The 20124-nt window shown below is 32.8% G+C and overlaps 2 protein-coding genes across 3 annotated transcripts; one reads left to right on the top strand and one right to left on the bottom strand.

Annotated features, from left to right (window-relative positions):
• Nucleotides 1-989: 989 nt before the first annotated feature.
• LOC144568782 (uncharacterized) lies at nt 990-5755 on the top strand. 2 transcript variants are annotated; one of them, XM_078319182.1, is made up of 12 exons: nt 990-1234; nt 1319-1499; nt 1804-1866; nt 1952-2048; nt 2156-2260; nt 2757-2833; nt 3363-3483; nt 3792-3864; nt 4120-4311; nt 4418-4538; nt 5152-5376; nt 5498-5755. In XM_078319182.1, exons 1-12 carry the CDS (start codon nt 1164-1166, stop codon nt 5552-5554), a joined length of 1383 nt encoding a protein of 460 aa, XP_078175308.1. In that variant the 5' UTR covers nt 990-1163; the 3' UTR covers nt 5555-5755. The 2 variants fall into 2 exon arrangements, with proteins under 2 accessions (XP_078175308.1, XP_078175300.1); XM_078319174.1 differs by having other exon boundaries at nt 991-1234; nt 1952-2057.
• A 10026-nt stretch (nt 5756-15781) lies between these two features.
• Nucleotides 15782-17416, bottom strand: LOC144548716 (dof zinc finger protein DOF5.7-like). Its single transcript, XM_078297445.1, has one exon. It carries the CDS (start codon nt 17151-17153, stop codon nt 16161-16163), a length of 993 nt encoding a protein of 330 aa, XP_078153571.1. The 5' UTR covers nt 17154-17416; the 3' UTR covers nt 15782-16160.
• Nucleotides 17417-20124: the final 2708 nt, after the last annotated feature.

Genomic DNA, 20124 nt, shown 5'->3' with positions numbered 1-20124 from the left:
AATTAGTAATCGAAAAGGCGGTTGAATCCTCTCCAGTTTTTACATAAAAGGAGATGCCCAAATTCCACGATCTAAGATAACTTGGGTTCGTGGGCAAGCTGTCAGTTATGAACAAGTTCCAACACTTAAATTTTAACAGTGATTAATTAATTTTAATTTAAAATGGTACGTAAATTTATGGGATTATGGCCATTTTTTAATTCGATTTTTGGGTGTGATCATATAAGAGGATGGCATGCGTAGATTCAACTCTTTTTTAATGATTTTTTTTTTTTGCGCCATAAGAACAAGAGTCTGATGTGGAGAATTTCCTGGAGACGTCAAACAAAACCTGGTGCATATTTTGGAGTTCACACTTCACACAATCACACCTGAGAAAGCTTCACTTCCCGCCCGCCGCAAGTCCCCGACAAATAGTTCAGATCCAGTACGGTACCCTACTTGTAGAATTAAAATCTATATCGTCCGTTTTAATCGTGTACGAATCTCAAAGAGGATCTCTGTAATCATAGGAACCGAAATTATTTTGCTTCGGCTGAGTCTCTACACGGTAGTAGGGTACCCAAGAGGCGCTATCAGTCACCTAAAGTAACTCAAATTTTGTGTTTAATCCATACCGTCAGATCTTCTTTGGCACGAATATTAAAGGAATCCGTGCATTCCATCCCTGACCGGATTGGTCCGGATTTTGATCGGACGGTAGAATCTAAACTCAAAATTGAGTTGCTTCAGAGGATCCGGACTCGAGAGAGATAGTGTTCCTCCGTATTCGTATCACCTAAGGTAACACAAAATTTCTGTTTGGATCTAGACCGTCGAATCAGAATATGCACGACTACTAAATCCACCCTGTTCGTCCACCTAGGACCTGATTAGCGCGGATACCAATCGGACAGTCGTGATTCCAACAGAATTATTCTGTTACCTCAGAAGATATGGATTCCTCTTCCCCCAGAGGCTCAGACATGGGATAAACTTCGTAAACCCTCTTCCCGCCAATCTCCCTTCCCACCCCGCTCGCGTCTTTCCACTTTCCCTTTTTAACTTCTTTTCTCCCCCCACACGAGCGCAGCGAGCGCGCGAACGAGAGAGAAAGAACCTTTTCTCGTTTCTTTCTTCTTCTTCTTCTTCTTCTTGTTGTTGTTGGAGGCAATTGAGTCGCGATGGAAGAGCCTCTTGATTTCGAACAGGAAGACGACCTCCTCTCCCATGCACCTCGCTTTCCCTCCAAAAGGTACGCTTCCTGCGAGAAAATATTTTTTTTGTATTAGATTGCTTTCTAATTGTGTCATTTGTATTCATCTGTGGAACTGTATAGGAAAAAAGCGATTGGCTTGGATGATCTATTAAGTGATTTCTATGGAGGAAAAAAGAAAACAGTGGAAAAGTTCTCTAGGCATTTCGAAGTGTCAAACGGGTATGACTCAGATGAGGATGACAAGCGGGTTGTGCAAAATGAAACTTATTTGCGCAAGTTTGTCGAGGACTGCGAGAAACAAGCAAGTGTCAATTTCTTACCTTTCTTTTCTCATAATCGTTCCTTATACAGGATTTCTGATACAACTCAATTTGGTTTTTTACTGGTAGTGCTGTGGTTTTTTACTGGTAGCCATGCTGACACATAGGTACCAGAATTGAGTAGTATCTACCATTACAGTCTGTATTGGTGTCAAACAAGGCCAATTTTTTGTTTATTATATGAGCACTTTTTATATGTCCAGTTATATAATAGAACACTTAATTAAGGTTGTACAAAGTAAATTGATGGGCAAAACTTCATGTAGCTTAGTTTTAAATTCACAGGTGAATGAGATTGGTTCTGAGGATGAATACCCAATTTGGGGTCGTAGAGCTTTTGGTACGCAGGTACCATTTTTTCTCTAAATAAAATTTTGAGATAGGAATATTTATATATTATCAATTAGTACTGAAAAGTCATCGCTAATTACAGAAAGCTTTTCCGCAATTGGAGAAACCAGTGATTGCAAACAGCGACCTTTTTCGGCATTTTCCTGAAACTGGCTTCGCCTCCATTTTCAATTCGAATGGTGAAAGTGGTTTGTATCCTCAAATATTTGTACTAGCTTTGAACTGTTGGCAAGTTAATTTTCATTTTTATATTACTAATTTACAATATTTTTTGTTATTGATGTAGTTGAAATTTTTATGGAAGGTCTGTTAACAAATGGGTGGCTGTCACACTTGGTTGCTGCAACAGGTTCTCTAGAAGATTCTATTGCTTCTTGGACATTTCACACAAGTCGGTGATTTATTCCTAAATGATGCAAATTTTTTTTATATGGTTGTTAATTGTTGACTTGACCCAATCCAAAAAGGTTGACTTGATGGGCCACTGTTTAGGTTAGAGCTAGGGTTCTTGATTTTCTGCTCAGCTAAGTTTGGCCTGACGTTATGCTTGTTTAGCTTTATGTAAATGAAATTTGAACTTCCCGTTAACCAGATATGTTTTCCTCAATACCTAGTGGTTAGAATTTCATTTAGTGGTTGTGGAGACTTGTGTTCAAATCCCAGTAACTCCACACTTTATGTATTTTCACATATACATTTTGCATATCAACACCCCCCCCTCCCCACCCACCACCACCACCACCCATAAAATCAAAGTTTTCTAGTTCTGCCCCTCCCCACTTGCATGTAGGTGCCAATCCTGATCTGATGCATTAATAAATAGCACACAATATCAAATCTAGTTTTCTCAAATTATGTTTAATTATTTTTCGTCATCTTGGTTCCAGTGCTTTACTCTTCAGCGGAAGACTTGCATGTCTCAGCATGTGATTTCTGGTGCAGCATTCTCAGATCTGAAAATAAGGTAGTTCTGATTTAATAAAATTTCAGTTATAATTTCTTTCAATCAAACATTTGAGTGATGCAGTCCGACTAATTAGGGTTATATAGAGTAATCGTGCTGCATTGTTTGGTTTTATCTATGCAAATCACCCAAAAAAATAATACAAAAGCAGAATTTACAGAAATAGTTGAAGGACAACTATAGATCTTTAATAGTAAAATAGTAAGAAATATAAAAGGAGGGAAAGTAAAAAAGCAAAATAAAAATTGTAATTCGGGATACTTCAGACCCAAAAGGACAGGTGTTTTGGTTGAAAGTCTCATTCCAATAACATAAGTATTTGAACTATAAACATTTTATGAAACATGCACTTAGCATGATGGCAATATGCAAGGCTACTGGGTATTTTATTTGTTATTATTGTATTATTATTATTACTATTATTATTTTTTTTTTGGGTGGGTAGTAGGGTGTCATGGCCCATGCTGCTGCATATAATTGGAAATTGGAAAAGTATAAAGAGGACCTTGCTTTTTAATTTAACTTTCAGGGTGATCAACCACTGGCAAAACTTGGTTGGATACCTTCTTATTCTGTACTAAAGGATGCTATCACAAACTATGGTTATCTATGCCCCACATTCAATGGCACTGATTGTGAGATCTCTGAAGGTCAGTGTAGGCACTGGTATACACCAGCAAAAGTTCTTTTTTTGTTCTTGTTCATATTTGTTTGTTGTTCACTAATAAAAATGTTTCTTTCCCTTCTTTATGGTCCGCTTGCACCAGTTCAGTTGATCTTGGGTGCTTAAGTGAACCTTCAGGGTCAATTATTTTCAGAAACTATTTGTTTTTAGGTTGCTTTTTTCCAAAAAAAAAAAATGGTTCAAATTGGTTTTTCTTGAAATTGTATGCCTATTCAAAGTTATTGCACTATCTGGAAATGTTTGAGATCACATGATTAATTTTTTGGTTTTCAGATGGCGCATGTGAAGGGCCACCTCTGAATATTTGTTCATGGATCAGGGCTCTTTCAGCCTGTTGTCAAATTAGGTAAATTTTGCAATACTGATAGGAGAGACGGATACCTTACTCGATAACTATTGTATAGTGAGGTGTTGTCCTGCTACACTTGCTTTTTGTCTTCTTCTTGTTTTTTTTTTTTAAAAAAAGTTGTAGGCGAAGTGCCTTGGTCCTATATTTTCTTATATTAGCAAGTCCTAAACTGAAAGGGAAATGAAACTTAATACCCACATTCCTTATTAACAATCTGTTATCGTATCAGCATGCATTTTTTCTTTCTTTCAGAAACAGGTACCAGATTTTCTCATCTACTGAAATTCAAGAGTTGCTGGAAGTGGTCATCTGGTTCTATTTGGATCGGCATCTCCTCGGATTGGCGTTGGAATTAAATGGATGTTTCCATTCCATTGTTCATTACTTTTTGGATGCTGAATGGGAAGACAGCTGTGCAAAAGTAGCTGCGTCTATTGCTCTCAGGTAATAGGTTTGCCTCACTATTTTTGTATTGTTAAGGTTGCCAGTTCATAGCAGGTTCAATAACCAAATTTCTTGGTGATGATTTATAGTTCTTATTCAAGTGCAGGGTACCAAAGGATCTGAACTGTTTACGGATTGTTGAATGTATCACCGGATCAGATAATCGAACCAAGTATCTTAAAAGTCAGCTTGCACTTCATTTACTGATTGTTTGTTTTGACAACAAAGTAAGTTCAATTCTTCTTCTTTCTTCAAAATTGATTCTTTTTGACGTATATATAACTCTGCAGACCTGTCTTACACTTTGAAGCAATTATATATATATTCTTTAATTTCATTTGAGTTCAATGTTAGTTTTTTGTTTCCATGGAATTTGTTGGTCTTGAATTGAGATTTTAGGAAGGTATTAAATCTTAATTGAGGCCAAGGTCTTAACTTGCAAGCAGAAAAACTAGTATTTGATAATCAAATAGGATTGAGGCCATGGTACTATGCATAGCGCATATTGGTCCGTACTATGGATCAATATCTGTGTTTTTAAAGTTTAAACAATCAATTTGAACTGTTCAACCTGATCTCCGTGTGAAAATGTACTTGCAGACTAAATTATATATTTTCTAGAATTTGTATTTTTTTTTTAGATCTTCAAGTATATTTCCATATTTTCATCTGGAGATCTTGAACAGTTAAAATCACTGTTTGGAATTTGAAAATGGAATTATTGCTCCATATTATGGGGGACCAATATGCGTTATGCATAGTGCCGTAACCCCACTCATCAAATAGTTATTCGTGGTTCTCTTCACTTCGGACTCTTCTAAATTCATCTTATTATATTAGGCAAAAAGTGCTGAGGAAATACTAAAGCTGCTTGCTTCAGTGAACTTGAAAGGAAATAGCTGTGATTTCTTCAAGCTCTATATTTACTTGGTTTTAACAGAGAACCTTCTCTTGCTTTACCACCCATTCCAAGAGAAATCTAAAGTAGTCGACTTGTGGTGCCAGTATCTTCGCAATTGTTCTACTCAAATTACAAGCACCGACTGGAGATCTTATGCGTCCAAGGTACGTCTTTTGCTATTCTATTTCGTTACATTTTGGTATTACTATCCTATTTATTTCTTGTATTCAGGATCATAAAAACCTTATTTAGTACTGATTTATTTTTCTTTATTATATTTTATAGGTCCGGAACAAGGCATCATACCTTCTACAAAATATGGCACTGAAAAGTAGTAGCTGATTACATTTGTATCTCACCCTTTTGATTAGTACTTAATTATAGGAGACTTTATTTTATCTTATGTAGATGCCCCACTCGTGTGGGTGATTTTGTTACGGGCATGTTTGGTTGTGACAGAATTATGTGGGATAGAATGTTAGGTTGTATTGTTGTAATAGTTGAGAAAGATATTATGAAAAGAGGAGGGTTCAAATGTCTTTATTTTTTGGTGCCTTTATTATGTCTTTATTTTAAAAAAAATTAAAAACTCAAAATTTAAGACTTAAAAGTCAAAATAAAATCGTTCGATATGATTTACATCATTTTATCTATTCATATGTAAAAAATTATGACATTTCAATTTTGTTTTGATTGTTATCAAGAGCTTGTAAAAACCGTACTAATGTAGATAATTTCTAGACGTTGATTTTTTAACTCATTGATTCACATTAAAACAAAATTGAAATGTGATAATTTTTTATGAGCACATAAAGTAATATAGATCATATCTAATGGTTTTATTTTGACTTTTAATTTTTAAATTTTGAGTTATTAAAGTTTTAAAAAATGGAGACATGATGGGGGCACAAAAAATGAAGGCAATTGAATCCTCCTCTAATTATTATTAATAGATATTTGATCAATTATAATAATCTAAAGTCTAACAATTAAAAATATGATCATATTTCAAATTTAATTTTTTTATGTTTTCCGGATATAAATCACATCCGGTATATGTACATGTAGAGCATACTACCAATAATTATAATTTCTCCAGTTCTTGATTGCATAGCTTTTTGCTTATGCTGTAAGAAATTTGCATCGGCCAATTAAAACAAGGATCAATTGCATTTGGTAATGGTTTTTGTGAAGCCACAAATACTTGCATATGAATTTGACATAGCAACACCCAATGAAGGAACTAGACTTTCCAACTATTTGGTCAAATGTGAATAACAGTAAAAATTATGTAAAATTTTCATGTTATGTATAATTCAATTTTATAGCACCCATAATATTTGAATGTGGGTCCATTTTTAGTAACACGAGACAACATCATAAACTAATTAAATTTGATCGCAAATGTAAAAACTATCTGATCTAAGAAAACTGTTATTTTTTTATAAATCGGATGGTTGGAATATTGCATATGTTATTGATATAGGACTGCAGAGTATATTTAATGGACATCAGATTTATTTTAGGTTGTATGGACTCTAAAATTATCTGATTTGCTTTAAAATCTGTGTGAGTTGCATCAATTTTATGCGTGTTTGTGTCAATTTTCGTGCACACAGATCTTAAAGTGTATCGGATGGTCTTGAAACCTATCATACCCAAAAACAGGTCTAATATCTATCGAACTAGGGGTGTCAATGGGTACAATACGGATAGGGTTGGAATCATTTTCACACCCATACCCACTAAGAATTGACCTTATCCATACCCTACCTATACCCATTAAGAATTTTCTTTACACTACCCTACCCATACCCGTTAAGATTAGCGGATAACAAAACGGTAGTGAGCGAATAACGAATAACGAATAATACAAATATAATAATTTTATTAATTTTTCAAATAAACTATCAAAACTTATCTTGTCATACATATGCAATCACAATTACTAATATAAAATTAAAATATAAATATGCAATTAATTCTAAGTAATAGTTTTTTATTAAGTAAAAAAAATCAAAATCACAAATATCTCTTCTAACAAATTCAATTCCTTAACTAAATAATAAAACATTCAAATAAAAAAGTAAAATGTTTAGCATAATATTCTTCTTATGATATAATTTATTTTATATAATTACATGTTACCCAACGGGTACGAAATAATTTTTACTTGTACCCATACCCGCTTATCTAACAAAAAAAATCCTTACCCATACCCATATCCAATAAGTTAAAGAAAAAAAATCTTACCTATACCCGTCTTATCAAATACGATACAGGTAGGATAAACGGGTAAACGGGTGTCATTGACACCCCTATATCGAAACTACTCCGTTGTTTATACATAAAACGTATAGAATATGGACTCCAGAGCTTTAGCCTTTTAGGTGGGTCCCTTGTGCATGTGCATGAACTCATTTGTTTCCTAATGTACACACAAGTGCTGCGGACATTTTTATTAAAACTCTAAAAAAAAAATATTTTTACAAAAGTGCCCTCGGATTTAGATTTTTTTCAAAATTGCCCCAATCGCCTGTCCTATGGGCGGTCCACTATTCTACCTGACCGCCCGGGGCAGGGGCGGTCCTCTATTTTTTTTTAAAGATTTTAATATTTTCATTTAAATAATTTTAGTTTTTTTTTTTGTTTAGGGCCAGTGTATATCAAAAAATAAGACATTTGATTACGAGTGAGATGTCGTAACTCTTTATAACTTTGATTTAATTTGTCAGTTGGACAATCTAAATATAACACTAATTAAGGACTTGGCCTTGATTCAAAAATTTCCAAGCTCTGACAGCTTGTTAATATTTCAAAATTTTTGATTAAATGATGTCTTGGAGCTTTGATCTTCATCTCTTTATTTCTGGTACTAAAACAGTAGTTTAGAGCTATTAAATATGTTCAAACCTCAAATTAGATCTATGTCCATACAAAAAGCACCCTAGACTAACCTCTGGTATGGTACCAAGTCGAAACTCAGCAGCCAAGCACTAAGCAAAGTTTATTGGCATAGTGCAATGCACTAAAAACATCAAATTTGACCTCTGCTTATAAATCAACAAGTCTGGACTAATACAGGGACCAAACTAAAAAAATGATTACACCAGCATGTAGAGCATTAAAAAATACACATAATTGACACAAATTTCAATTTATTTGGATTTTTCTGCAGTTAGTTATGAATTTTTGAAGTTCAGCTTTTGAAAAAACTTTAAACAGCTATAACTTTGGCTATGAAAGTCGGATTTGCGCGTATGACCACTTTTCAGAAAGGGGGGGACGAGACGGATCCAAATTTTGCATTGGGGAGAACCTCCGAGTATCCGAAGTATCAGAATTATAAAAAAATATCGTTTAGTGCCTCAAAAATTCAGTTTAAGTTTTCGTTCAACGGTAGACATGCAACGATTAGTATTTTGTTTAGTCAAAAGTCTAAGAGATTATTCAAGAATTATTCATATAATTATTTTAAAATGCATTTACTATTTATTGTGTTCGTTTGCCTATCAACGAGCAAATGGTATATGTTGACAATAATCAAATAATTCAATTGTTCTCCCTCTCGCTCTCCAATTATTCTCTAAAAAAAAAAAAGTTTACATCATTGATGCAATCTAACCATATTTCCTTGTGCATATTTGAATAAAATAAATTATTAAGAATCAAGGCCAAGTCCTTAAAGTTATAAAGAGTCACGATATCTCACTCATAAATATATCAAATGTTTTATTTTTTGGCATACATCCTAAACAAAAAAAAACTAAAATTATTTAAATTAAAATATTAATATCTCTAAAAAAAAAATAGAGGACCGCCCAGCAGAGGGGCAGTCTGGTCCCTAGTGGACTGCCCCTGTCCCAGGCGGTCAAGTAGAATAGTGGACCGCCCATAGGACGGGCGGTTGGGGCAGTTTTGAAAAAAAATCTGAATCCATAGACATTTTTGTAAATTTTTTTTTTTTTTTAGGTTTTTAATTAATAAAAATGTCCGCAAGTGCTGGTTTTGCCACAATAAATAATATTTTATTGAGGAATTGCTTTTGGATTATAATGAGTACGTAATTATTTGTCATATGTTCGTCACCATTATAAGTTTATAACTGTACCACATATTGTTTGGATAATGTCTATATATAATTAAGTATCAACTTAATTTGTTTTAATTAATTTAAATGTGTACTTGCAGATAATGCGACGTACTTTTATTAATTGACGAATTGAAAGCGAAACTTAATTATGCATAGGATTAATTGCTAAATCAATTTTCTTTAATGGTATACAAGTATGTTTTGTGACATACTGACGTGGATATATTTTAATAATTTCACTATTCTTTTAAAAGCCTGATACAAGTGTCACAAGTATGTTTTGTGACATACTATACTGACATGGATATATTTTAATAATTTCACTATTATTTTAAAAGCCTGATACAAGTGTCACTGTAGAGGATCTTTGCCATTATTGTTCAGCCCCATGCATGCATGAAGCAATTAGCAATGTCTCTCTAACAGCACTAGTAAACTAGTAATATATATATATATATAGAGTTAGGCTGGGTGCTATGGATAGCATAGTGGCCTCTATGCTACGGCTCAATATTCGAGTTTTCAAAATCCAAACGGTCGATCCGAACCGTTCATCTTATTCTCCATATTAATATCTGCTTGGAGACAAAATTTTACATTTTTCTGAATTTTTTTACTATTTATTAAGTATTTTACAAAATTGTTGATCCAACGGTGGCTGCACAAAACAGTAAAACCGTTGGATTAGCGATTTTCAAAGTGGCTTAATAAATAGTAAAAAAATTCAGAAAATTATAAAATTTGGTCTCCAAGCAGATATTAATATGGAGAATAAGATGAACGGTTCGGATCGACCGTTTGGATTTTGAAAACTCGAATATTGAGCCGTAGCATAGAGGCCACTATGCTATCCATAGCACCCCAGCCTAACTCTCTATATATATATATATATATATACACACACACTGTTAATCGAAGCATTATATATATATATATTTCATAATAAAAGATGCGTCAATATATATAAATAAGTGTAGTGTTAATTCGATATGGAATATTATATTTACATTCAAGTCCCCACTTTTCTAAATATTTCCTGACTACTTTTTATCAAATATTTTTGAACAAAAAAAATTGTATACAAGTTAATTAAATGTGTATTTGAATGTTCCAGACAATTGAAAGTTCAAATTAATTAGCAAGTGCATGTGCATTATGCAATAGTCAAATGTGCATTAATTGTATAATAGTTGAGTATATGTCCTTACATATTAGAATATTCAAATATGTAATTTAATTATTCTGATAATGACTTGGCTGCATGCATTGCCAAGCAACTTAAACAAAAAAAAAAAAAAAAAAAAAGAAGAAGAAGAAGAAGGTTGTTCTCAAAATGGGTACGTCCGAAATAATATAATAAAAGATGTTAACATGCATCGGTCAATATAGATTTTGACTTGATACTTATCAACAATTATTTCATGAGGAGGGTTCAAATGCCTCTATGTTTTTGTGCCTCCATCATGCCTCCATCTCTCTCCATCATTTTCAAAGTTCAAACAGTCGATCCGAACCGCTCAACCTAACCTCCATACTAAAATATGTTTGGAGACCAAATTTTATATTTTTAGGAATTTGTTTACTATTTTTTTAGATAGGTACAAAAATACTGTTTTTAGATGGTTCAGATTTACTGATTTTATACCTATCTAAACAAATAGTAAAAAAATTCCTAAAAATATAAAATTTGGTCTCCAAACATATTTTAGGATGGAGGTTAGGTTGAGCGGTTCGGATCGACTGTTTGAACTTTGAAAATGATAGAGAGAGATGGAGGCATGATGGAGGCACAAAAACATGGAGGCATTTGAACCCTCCTCTTATTTCATATATATTGAAGTAGATAAGTACTGTTCATTATACGATAGACAAATATTATTCTATAGTAGACGAATATATATATGCGTTATCCAACTTTTTCAAATATTTATTTAAAGACATACTAAACAATATATCAAAATATGGGGAGGGTTAAAATGCACTCTCTTTTTGTGCTTCTAACGTGCACCTTCTCCTCATATCTTTATTTTCAAAGAACAAATAGTCTATTTGAACATTTTAACGTGTTCTTCATATTAAAATGTGGTTGGAGACCAAATTTTACATTTTTTGAAATTTTTTTATTATTTTTTCAGAATTTTTGAAAATGATCACTTTGCTGAATTTTTTATTATTGTTTAGTTTAATCAAAAATTCTGAAAATTCTAAAAAATGTAAAATTTGGTCTCCAAGCACATTTTAATATGAATAACATGTTGGAATGTTCAAATCGACTATTTGAACTTTGAAAATGAAGATATGAGAGGAGGGTGCACATTAGGAGCACAAAAGAGAGGGTGCATTTTAACCCTCCTCATCAAATATATAGGAGATATTTAAGAACGAGTTTATGGTTGTGATTAATTATTAATTAGGTGGTATATATGGATACAAATATGTTTTTTCAAATTCAGCCCGTTCAACTATTTTGAAATTTTTTAACAGAAAAATCAGCTGCTTTGAAATTTTCATACATGAAAAAAATAAACGATTGAATTTGAAAAGACAGAAATTTCAAAGATACTGTTCACTCACATAAAATTTCAACGGATCCTATCCGGTGCATTATATATTTCAAAGTGCTACGTGTACATTACAACTTTACAATGTAAAAAAGTAAACAAATTCTATGATGAATATTGATCGATGATGTTTGCTTAGTACGTACTGTATGACATATATAATAGCTGCACTGTACGTAAGACTGACAACCCAGCAATAGCATGTCTGCATGCATGCAAGCACTTTTTTTTTTTTTAAGGAAAAGCATGTATGCACTTTTTTTGGGGAAATAAATATGCTGTGATTCTTTGAGAATCACAGAACTGTTATATATTTAACAGGGACGGAGCCATGGTGTAATGTATGAATGAGAGTCAATTGATTTTATTTATGTTTTTCAATTTTTTTGATTTAAAACTTATTTTTCATATAATTTATAGTAAAATGTTACGAGTAGTATAAAATGATCCTCAATCACAATAAGAAAATTTTATGTAATTGACTCTCATTAATATTTGATCCTCATAACATGAATGTCTGGTTCTGCCCCTGATTATTTCAAATACATCCCTCTATTTTTTGGAATGTACCAATATCAAAAGCTATGGTTTTCTTTGCACAAATCTCAAAATAAATGAATGGTAGGTATGAAATATCAGGATCCTGTAATTCTTAAAGAATCACATGCAGCAGATTTGTTTCGTAATTTTGGAGATATCTAGATAGAAATCTGTAACAAATTAAGTCTGTATAAATTAATGCCAGTGCAATCCATCGATCATGTCGGATAACAGTACTACTGCCACAGATGCACAGATCCAAGATTTCAATGCATGTTGCTGCTGACTAGCTAGCTATAGCTAGTAAGTAATTAATTAGTAGTACAGTTAAACACTTAATTAAACACTCAAATTAAATAAATGATAGAATAATCATGAGCAATTAATCTGTATTTTGTCAGAATAATTAATTAAGGCAATCGACAGCTCTGACGGTTTAATAAATCTTTCCAGCTGCCACTTTTTCGGACCACCCAAATGGTGCCCCCAGCAGCAATTGTTTTTCCTGTTTCCTCCTTTAATTCTATATATCCATTAAAGGATACAATACAAATTCAAATTAAGAGATGAAATGCATGAGTACGTTAGCATGAGTATAATTATATATATAACTGTATAATTTCCCTGTTTATACATACGTACGTAATATTATGCATGCGGTCCTGCCAGGAATGCATGTGAATTGTTTTTCATAAACAGTACTATATATATATATATATATATATATATATAGATATATATAGATATATTTCTACTTGATATATTATAAGTATATAACTAATATATATACCACATCCTGATCATACCTAGCTAGCTAGGTCAATTAGAAGAGCTTCAAATTAATGCAACAACTATATATATGTACTTGTACTGTTGTACAGCAATGTATATTCATTACAATTAAAATCTCTAAACATTATTGAATTATGGATATGTATGGATATTTAAGAGCTCATCTACATAATTCTACTTGATATATAAGTATATATATAACTGATACCACATCCTGATCGTACCTAGGTCAAAAGAGCTTCAAATGCAACAACTATATATTGTAAGTACTGCTGCAATGCATAATTCATTTCAATTAAAATCTCTAAACATTACCAGAAATATTATGAAAATAAATATACTGATAGGCATGAAATGAATTAATATATACTTTGATTAGAATTTTATTCATGAATTGGATCAAATCCCTTACTTCCAGTTAAAGCGTAGTTTGTAGTATTTATGTGCATATATAAACGATGAAAATAAAGTATTTTGAAGAAGTACAAATCAAGAACAAGTAAGAACAAGACAACTTCTATAATTTTATAGACGTTATACATTCCGATTCGGAGAAAACTCAAAACATGGAATGACAAGTTATATATGATAAATCCAACATGTTTCATTCTGTTGCAGATCGCAATAAGCGCATTGCGCGGGTCGTAGCATAAACCATAAAAGGCGATTTTGAGCAGTTCTTGCATGATTAGCAAGATCTCCACTTCCCCACTTTTTTTAACCTTGTCCAACACTGACAAAACATGCTGATCTTTTCAATTAAAAAAATTAGGAGGAATTGGAAGCAAAACTTGGAATAATTGAAGTCTGAAGGTGATGCAATATGAAGGAAACATGCAACACTTGTAATTAATGCATGTGAAGGCTCCAACTATATATTTACTTTTACTATGCAAGATGTTACATTTTTTTGGAAATAAATCTGCTGCGATCCAAAGGAATTGCAGGACCCTGTTATTCCAAATCCAACCTTTAATTTATTTGTTTTGAGATTTGTGCATAAAAACACCTCCTATTGAGATTCGTGCATTCCAAATCCAACCTTTAATTTATTTGTTTTGAGATTTGTGCTTTACTATATTTTAGTCATCCATGAGAGTCTAATTTTACTCTCACATGGCTATGGTTGTAAAACCCAATAGTCGATGCAGTGCTTAATTTTGTTGTGTACTTGATTAATATTTTATGCACTTATTTTGAATATGTATATTAAAATTACCAACAAAAAATTAAGTAAAGAGTAGATTAACTTTAGTTGTTATTAACCCTAAAAATGTCTTAATTTAATCTAACTTCTTTGAATCTATTTCAGCAAAATAATTTCGATTGATAATCATAATTGTTCATGTATATTGTGAGTTTGCAACTCAGGATTTAATTTTATTAGCACTTGAAATATCCTAAATAGGCAAAAACCTCTCACGATCGAGACTTAACACGGAGATCCCGACCAATAGGAAGTTAGGAACACATCATATAACATCACTTGTGCTCATAGCATAACCAATATCAATAACAATTTTTCCCTGTATGCATTTAATTTTGCCTCCTCTATATCTAGGTTCTCCTAATTTGAAATGCCTTTGAATATCCTATTCTTTCACTATATTTCTGTCAAGATTCTGTACTGGCAGGTCTGAAACATCAGTTGGTAAAATAAGATGTAATTTAAAGAATGTATAATTTTTCTTTACCTGACACTAATATGTAGCTATGTTAATAAGTGATGCATCTAAACTTCTAATTGTTTTACACTTATTCTATTCCTTAATTTTCTATCAAACTATCCACAAGACTGCACCTCATTCTATCATTTTTTTTTATTCTTTTAAAGGAATAAATGATCAATATTTCACAGTTGATCAAATACAATCGGTACAATAAAAAAAAATTATAATGTGTTCTTCAACACCATATGCACTGAACAACGGAGCAAGAAACAAATAGATAATATGTTGCTTTCGATCAGTTCATTATTACAAACAAATAATTGAGGATCACCTGACTAACCTCTTTTCACAAGATTGTTTCTGATTAGAGTTTCTGGCTTGGAGACACCTCGTGCGTAGGGTTGGTATATATATATACAAGGTGACACAATATAAGATAAACTTCTTATTTATTTATTTCTTTATTATTATTATTTTTTGAAGTAGGTGAAGGACCTACCTAGGAACTTCTATTAAAAATTTAAAAGAATTTCTCCCAGGATGGAGAAGAATATATACAATTGATGCACGATTCATGTAAATTTTTTCTTAAGGTTGATTCATCTCAATTTATATACTCCTACTCACATAATCTTCATCCATGCATAGACTAAAATCCCCAAGTACTAATGATAATTAGTACTTGATTGACTTTCAAAAGGATAATTAGTACTTGATTAAAGAATTCTCTTAATTTTAATATTGTAACTGATGCAACCATGATAATTAACTATTAGAAGTTTTAAAGAAATCTTTGTAAGCTAATAGAGAATGAACAATTAGTATACACAGTAACCAATTACCCCTATACAAGGATGTAATACTAATTAATTAAGTGAATAAGAGCAAGCAATTGAACAACATATAAGGGCAAAGTAAAACATCACTCATTGTTACTCAAGTCATTAATTTAGCAACAATATAATAATCAACAATGGAAATTAGAGAATATTTAGTTAAAAAAAAAGAAAAAAAGAAAAGAAAAGAAAAGCATAATGCTACAAAAGGCCAGGAACAAAGAACATCAAAGAATTAAGAAACACGAGATGTCTGGCCTTTGCCTGCTAACATACATCAGATAGATCAATTTGTGAAGAAGAAAGTATTAATTTATATAGGTACCTAGTAACTGAATTGTACCAAGGTTTAATTATGGGTATTGATCTAAAGCAAATGGAACATCTCCTATATATCTCTCTTAAATGATGCGATATTTTATCGATCTTCATTTCGTAATCATATATCGGCCTTAATTACAGCATTGCTGTGAACTGTGGCATATCATTCCAACCAGAATTAGATCCTGCACCATTCCAGTAGTTTGGGTTATTGCTATTATTGACTGTGTTGTTCATACCATCATCAGCGCCAATTCTACTCACATCGGTACTGTTAGATGCACTGGTTGGTAAAGCAAAAGAGTTCTCCGAAAACCATGCCTTTTGAAGCCCGCTGCATTCGCCAAAATCGGGTGACATAGGCTGCTGCATCTGACCTTGATCTGCAACAGGAGCATCTGACTCTTTAGCTTCTCCTCCAAAGAGCATAGCCATCCTCTGGTGTTGTAGCTTCAAATGGAGGTCTTGGTTTATGAAACTCAAGGATTCTATTGAGGAAGCTATGGTACCGACTGCTCCATGCGAAGATCCATTACTCGTCATTGATTTACCATAAGCCGGCCCGGGAGAGGATGCCGGGTAACCTAGATTATTGGTTGATAAGATATTTGGAGGAGAGAAGGCAGACCCATGGGAAGGAATCTCGCCACCCGACATGTACTTGTTTGTTGTAGACACACTATTATATGAAGTCGGAGAATGCAACCGAGAGAAAGGGAGAACCCCTAACTGGAAATCTGACGCAGCCGCTACCAGCTGAGATGGACCTGAGAGCAGGTTCTGTAGACCAACTCCAGCATCAGAAAAGTTACCGACAAAATGATCAGTCGGGACGAGAGAGAGCCGAGAAAGAGAAGACGACTTGGATTTCTTGTTCTTGCGACACCCACCGCCTACCGGGACATTACGTAGGGCCCCACCCTTGGTCCAATAGCGGCGGCATGTTTTACAGAAGTGGCGCGGCTGAGAGAGGCTGTAGTTGTTGTAGTAGCAAAATTTGGTGTTCGGGGAGTCGCATCGGGGACACTTAAGGCTTTGTTCGGGAGGCGGAAGCGGCATGTTAGCAGCAGCTGGAGCCGAGTTCTGGGGCGCTGTTTCTGTAGGCGGTTCTGATCCATCTGACGCCATCGATCCTAATCCTATGGTTACTTACTCTTGTTATAAGTTATAACTAGTAAGTAAGAGTAAGGTTAATTTAATATAAGAGGAGAGAGGGTGAGAGGTGGATATGCATATGATAATCTAGCTGGAGAAAGATGAGGGGGGAGAGAGAGAGATGTAGTGCATGAAATGAAGAAATGAGGTGAGAGGGGATTGGATGTGATTGGATGGTGGAGGTGGTTTTCCTAAGGAGAAGGGAAGGAGCAGCTGGAACAAAGGGCTAATTGGCTATTCATTCATTCATTCAATGGGGTGTCATGCATGGGTTTTCTGAGATGTTAAAAAGGACGTCTTACATTGCTGCTTGTGATCTTCATCAAGGCATCAAGTCTTCTTACTCTCTACTCTACAATTATATATATATAATTCTAAGCTCAAATCCATCACAACTTCATTTTTAGGTCGGTTTTAATAGAACAAAATCACGAGATTCCCCTGGTTTAGTGGTTTATGAATATACTAACATATATAATCCTTCATGTCTAGCTTGAACATATATATATATATATATATAGATATAGATATATATAGAGAGAGAGTTGGCTACTCTACTTATATGCTTATAAGTCATTTCTTCATTTTCAAAATCCAAAAAGTCAATCTGAACCGTTAGATGTGATCTCTATATTGAAATGTAGTTGGAGACCAAATTTTACATTTTTCTGAATTTTTTTACTATTTATTAAGCCACTTTGAAAATCACTGATCTAACGGTTGCTTCTGATTTTACTGTTTTGTTAAGTCATCATTGGATCAGTGATTTTCAAAGTGGCTTAATAAATAGTAAAAAAATTCAGAAAAATGTAAAATTTGGTCTCCAATTACATTTCAATATAGAGATCACATCTAATGGTTCAGATTGACTTTTTGGATTTTGAAAATAGAAAAATAAATTATAAACATATATCCTCATGTGCTTATGTAAGTAGAGTAGCCAATCTCCTCTCTCTCTCTCTATATATATATATATATATATATGAAGTCAAACGGTAATATTTTCTGTGTAAGACATGAAGGTCGTTAGTTTAAAATCTGGATGGAAGTCTTTAATTAATTTATGAATATTAAATAGAAATTGAAATAATAGACTTCTATATTTTTATTTAAAAAAATAATAATATGTCAAAAGTGTGTCAAAAGTCAACCATATGTTCAAAAATTGAATTCTTTTATATATAAAAAAGAACAGAAAATTGACATTCTTATTATTAACCCTAAAATTTAATAACCGAACCAAATGCGGCAGTTTGTATTATGTCAGTAATAGTGGGCCCACAGAAAAAAATGATAGACCGTCAAAAAATGATCACCAAGAAAAGTAAAGGGTGGTAGCCCACAATGTCAGTGACTTGCCACAAAGCATGACATCGTCTCAGCCACAGAAGATCCCCATTCTGTGTTCCTGTAGAAGGTAAGAATTGACCAATCTTCTAAAATAATAATTAAACAAATAGTGTTACAGTTGGGTTGGATGCATGGTCTAATAAGTTGTGGGTCTTTATTTACTGATTCGTCATAAGTGAAGTCTTTATTGAGCACTCAGAGAAGGAGAGAGAGAGAGAATAGAGAGAGAAATGGTTTACTGGTACTAGTGCCAGAGAGGAATGTGAAACATAGCAAAGTGCTGCTGAGGTACTAGGAAGAGAAGAAAAAAGAGAATCAAAGGAGAAGCAACTGTTTCAGACAGGAAGAACTGAACTCTCTGATTCATTCTGACACCACATACGAACAAAAAATTGTAATTATTGAAGCTTTGGTGGGGTCCTAGTTAATTAATTACTCCATTATTAGTTTTATCTTTTCTTTGGAGTATATTCAATCCAGTTTATCAGAATATAATTTATACTTTCCATTTTGATAATAAAAAATAGTTTTTTTTTTTTTTTTAAATTTAGTAAAGATTGGAAGTCAAGATAATCAACTATTTAATATTCACATATGATTTAATTCGAACCTGCGACCTCACATACATAATATATTATCTTTGTCACTACTGGTTCTCATATAATAAAAATATAGTTGATAAATGCTTGATCTCTTACTTCCCTAAACAAAATAATGAAATTGGTGATTTTTATTTCTTAATTAATACTTTCTTCAACAGGGAAAAATATTCACTTTGTATTGAAAGGATATATATATATATATATATTTATATATATATATATATAGGATTTGGCTAATATGCTATGGGTAGCTAAGAGGCCTCCCGTGCTACGGCTCAATATTCGACTTTTTAAAATCCTAACGGTCGATCCGAACCGTTCATCTTGTTCTCCATATTAATATGTGCTTGGAAACCAAATTTTACATTTTTTTGGAAATTTTTTACTATTTTTTTAGATTTATTGAATATCGCTGTTTTTTATGGTCCAGATTTGTCTGAGAAACAGCGATTTTCAATAAATCTAAAAAAATAGTAAAAAATTTCCAAAAAATGTAAAATTTGGTCTCCAAGCACATATTAATATGGAGAACAAAATGAACGGTTCGGATCGACCGTTAGAATTTTGAAAAGTTGAATATTGAGCCGTAGCACGGGAGACCTCTTAGCTACCCATAGCACCGTAGCCAAGTCCTATATATATATATATATATATATATATATATATATATATATATACTTGCTCCAGTAATATTTGTGGTTAAAACCCAAATTATTACTCAAGTATTACCATCATGACATTGGTTACTCAAGCATAGCAAATATCAATTTTTGATCCAATAATAATAAAATAGGTAAAACTATTTTAAATATAGTTTGTTGTAGTAGGGCTTGTTTAGCCACTAAGAGAATCATAACAAGTGTGTGTGTATATATATATGATAATAAGAGAACAAACGGTCTGGTTGTACTATGAAAATTGTGATAAAAATATTGTTGAATTTTTTTAGAATACGTCATCTAAATAGAACTGTAAGTCAACAATAATATTTT

Source organism: Carex rostrata, chromosome 2, assembly GCF_964058835.1.
Source record: "Carex rostrata chromosome 2, lpCarRost1.2, whole genome shotgun sequence".
NCBI lineage: Eukaryota > Viridiplantae > Streptophyta > Magnoliopsida > Poales > Cyperaceae > Carex > Carex rostrata.
This window is presented reverse-complemented; position numbering and strand designations above follow the sequence as displayed.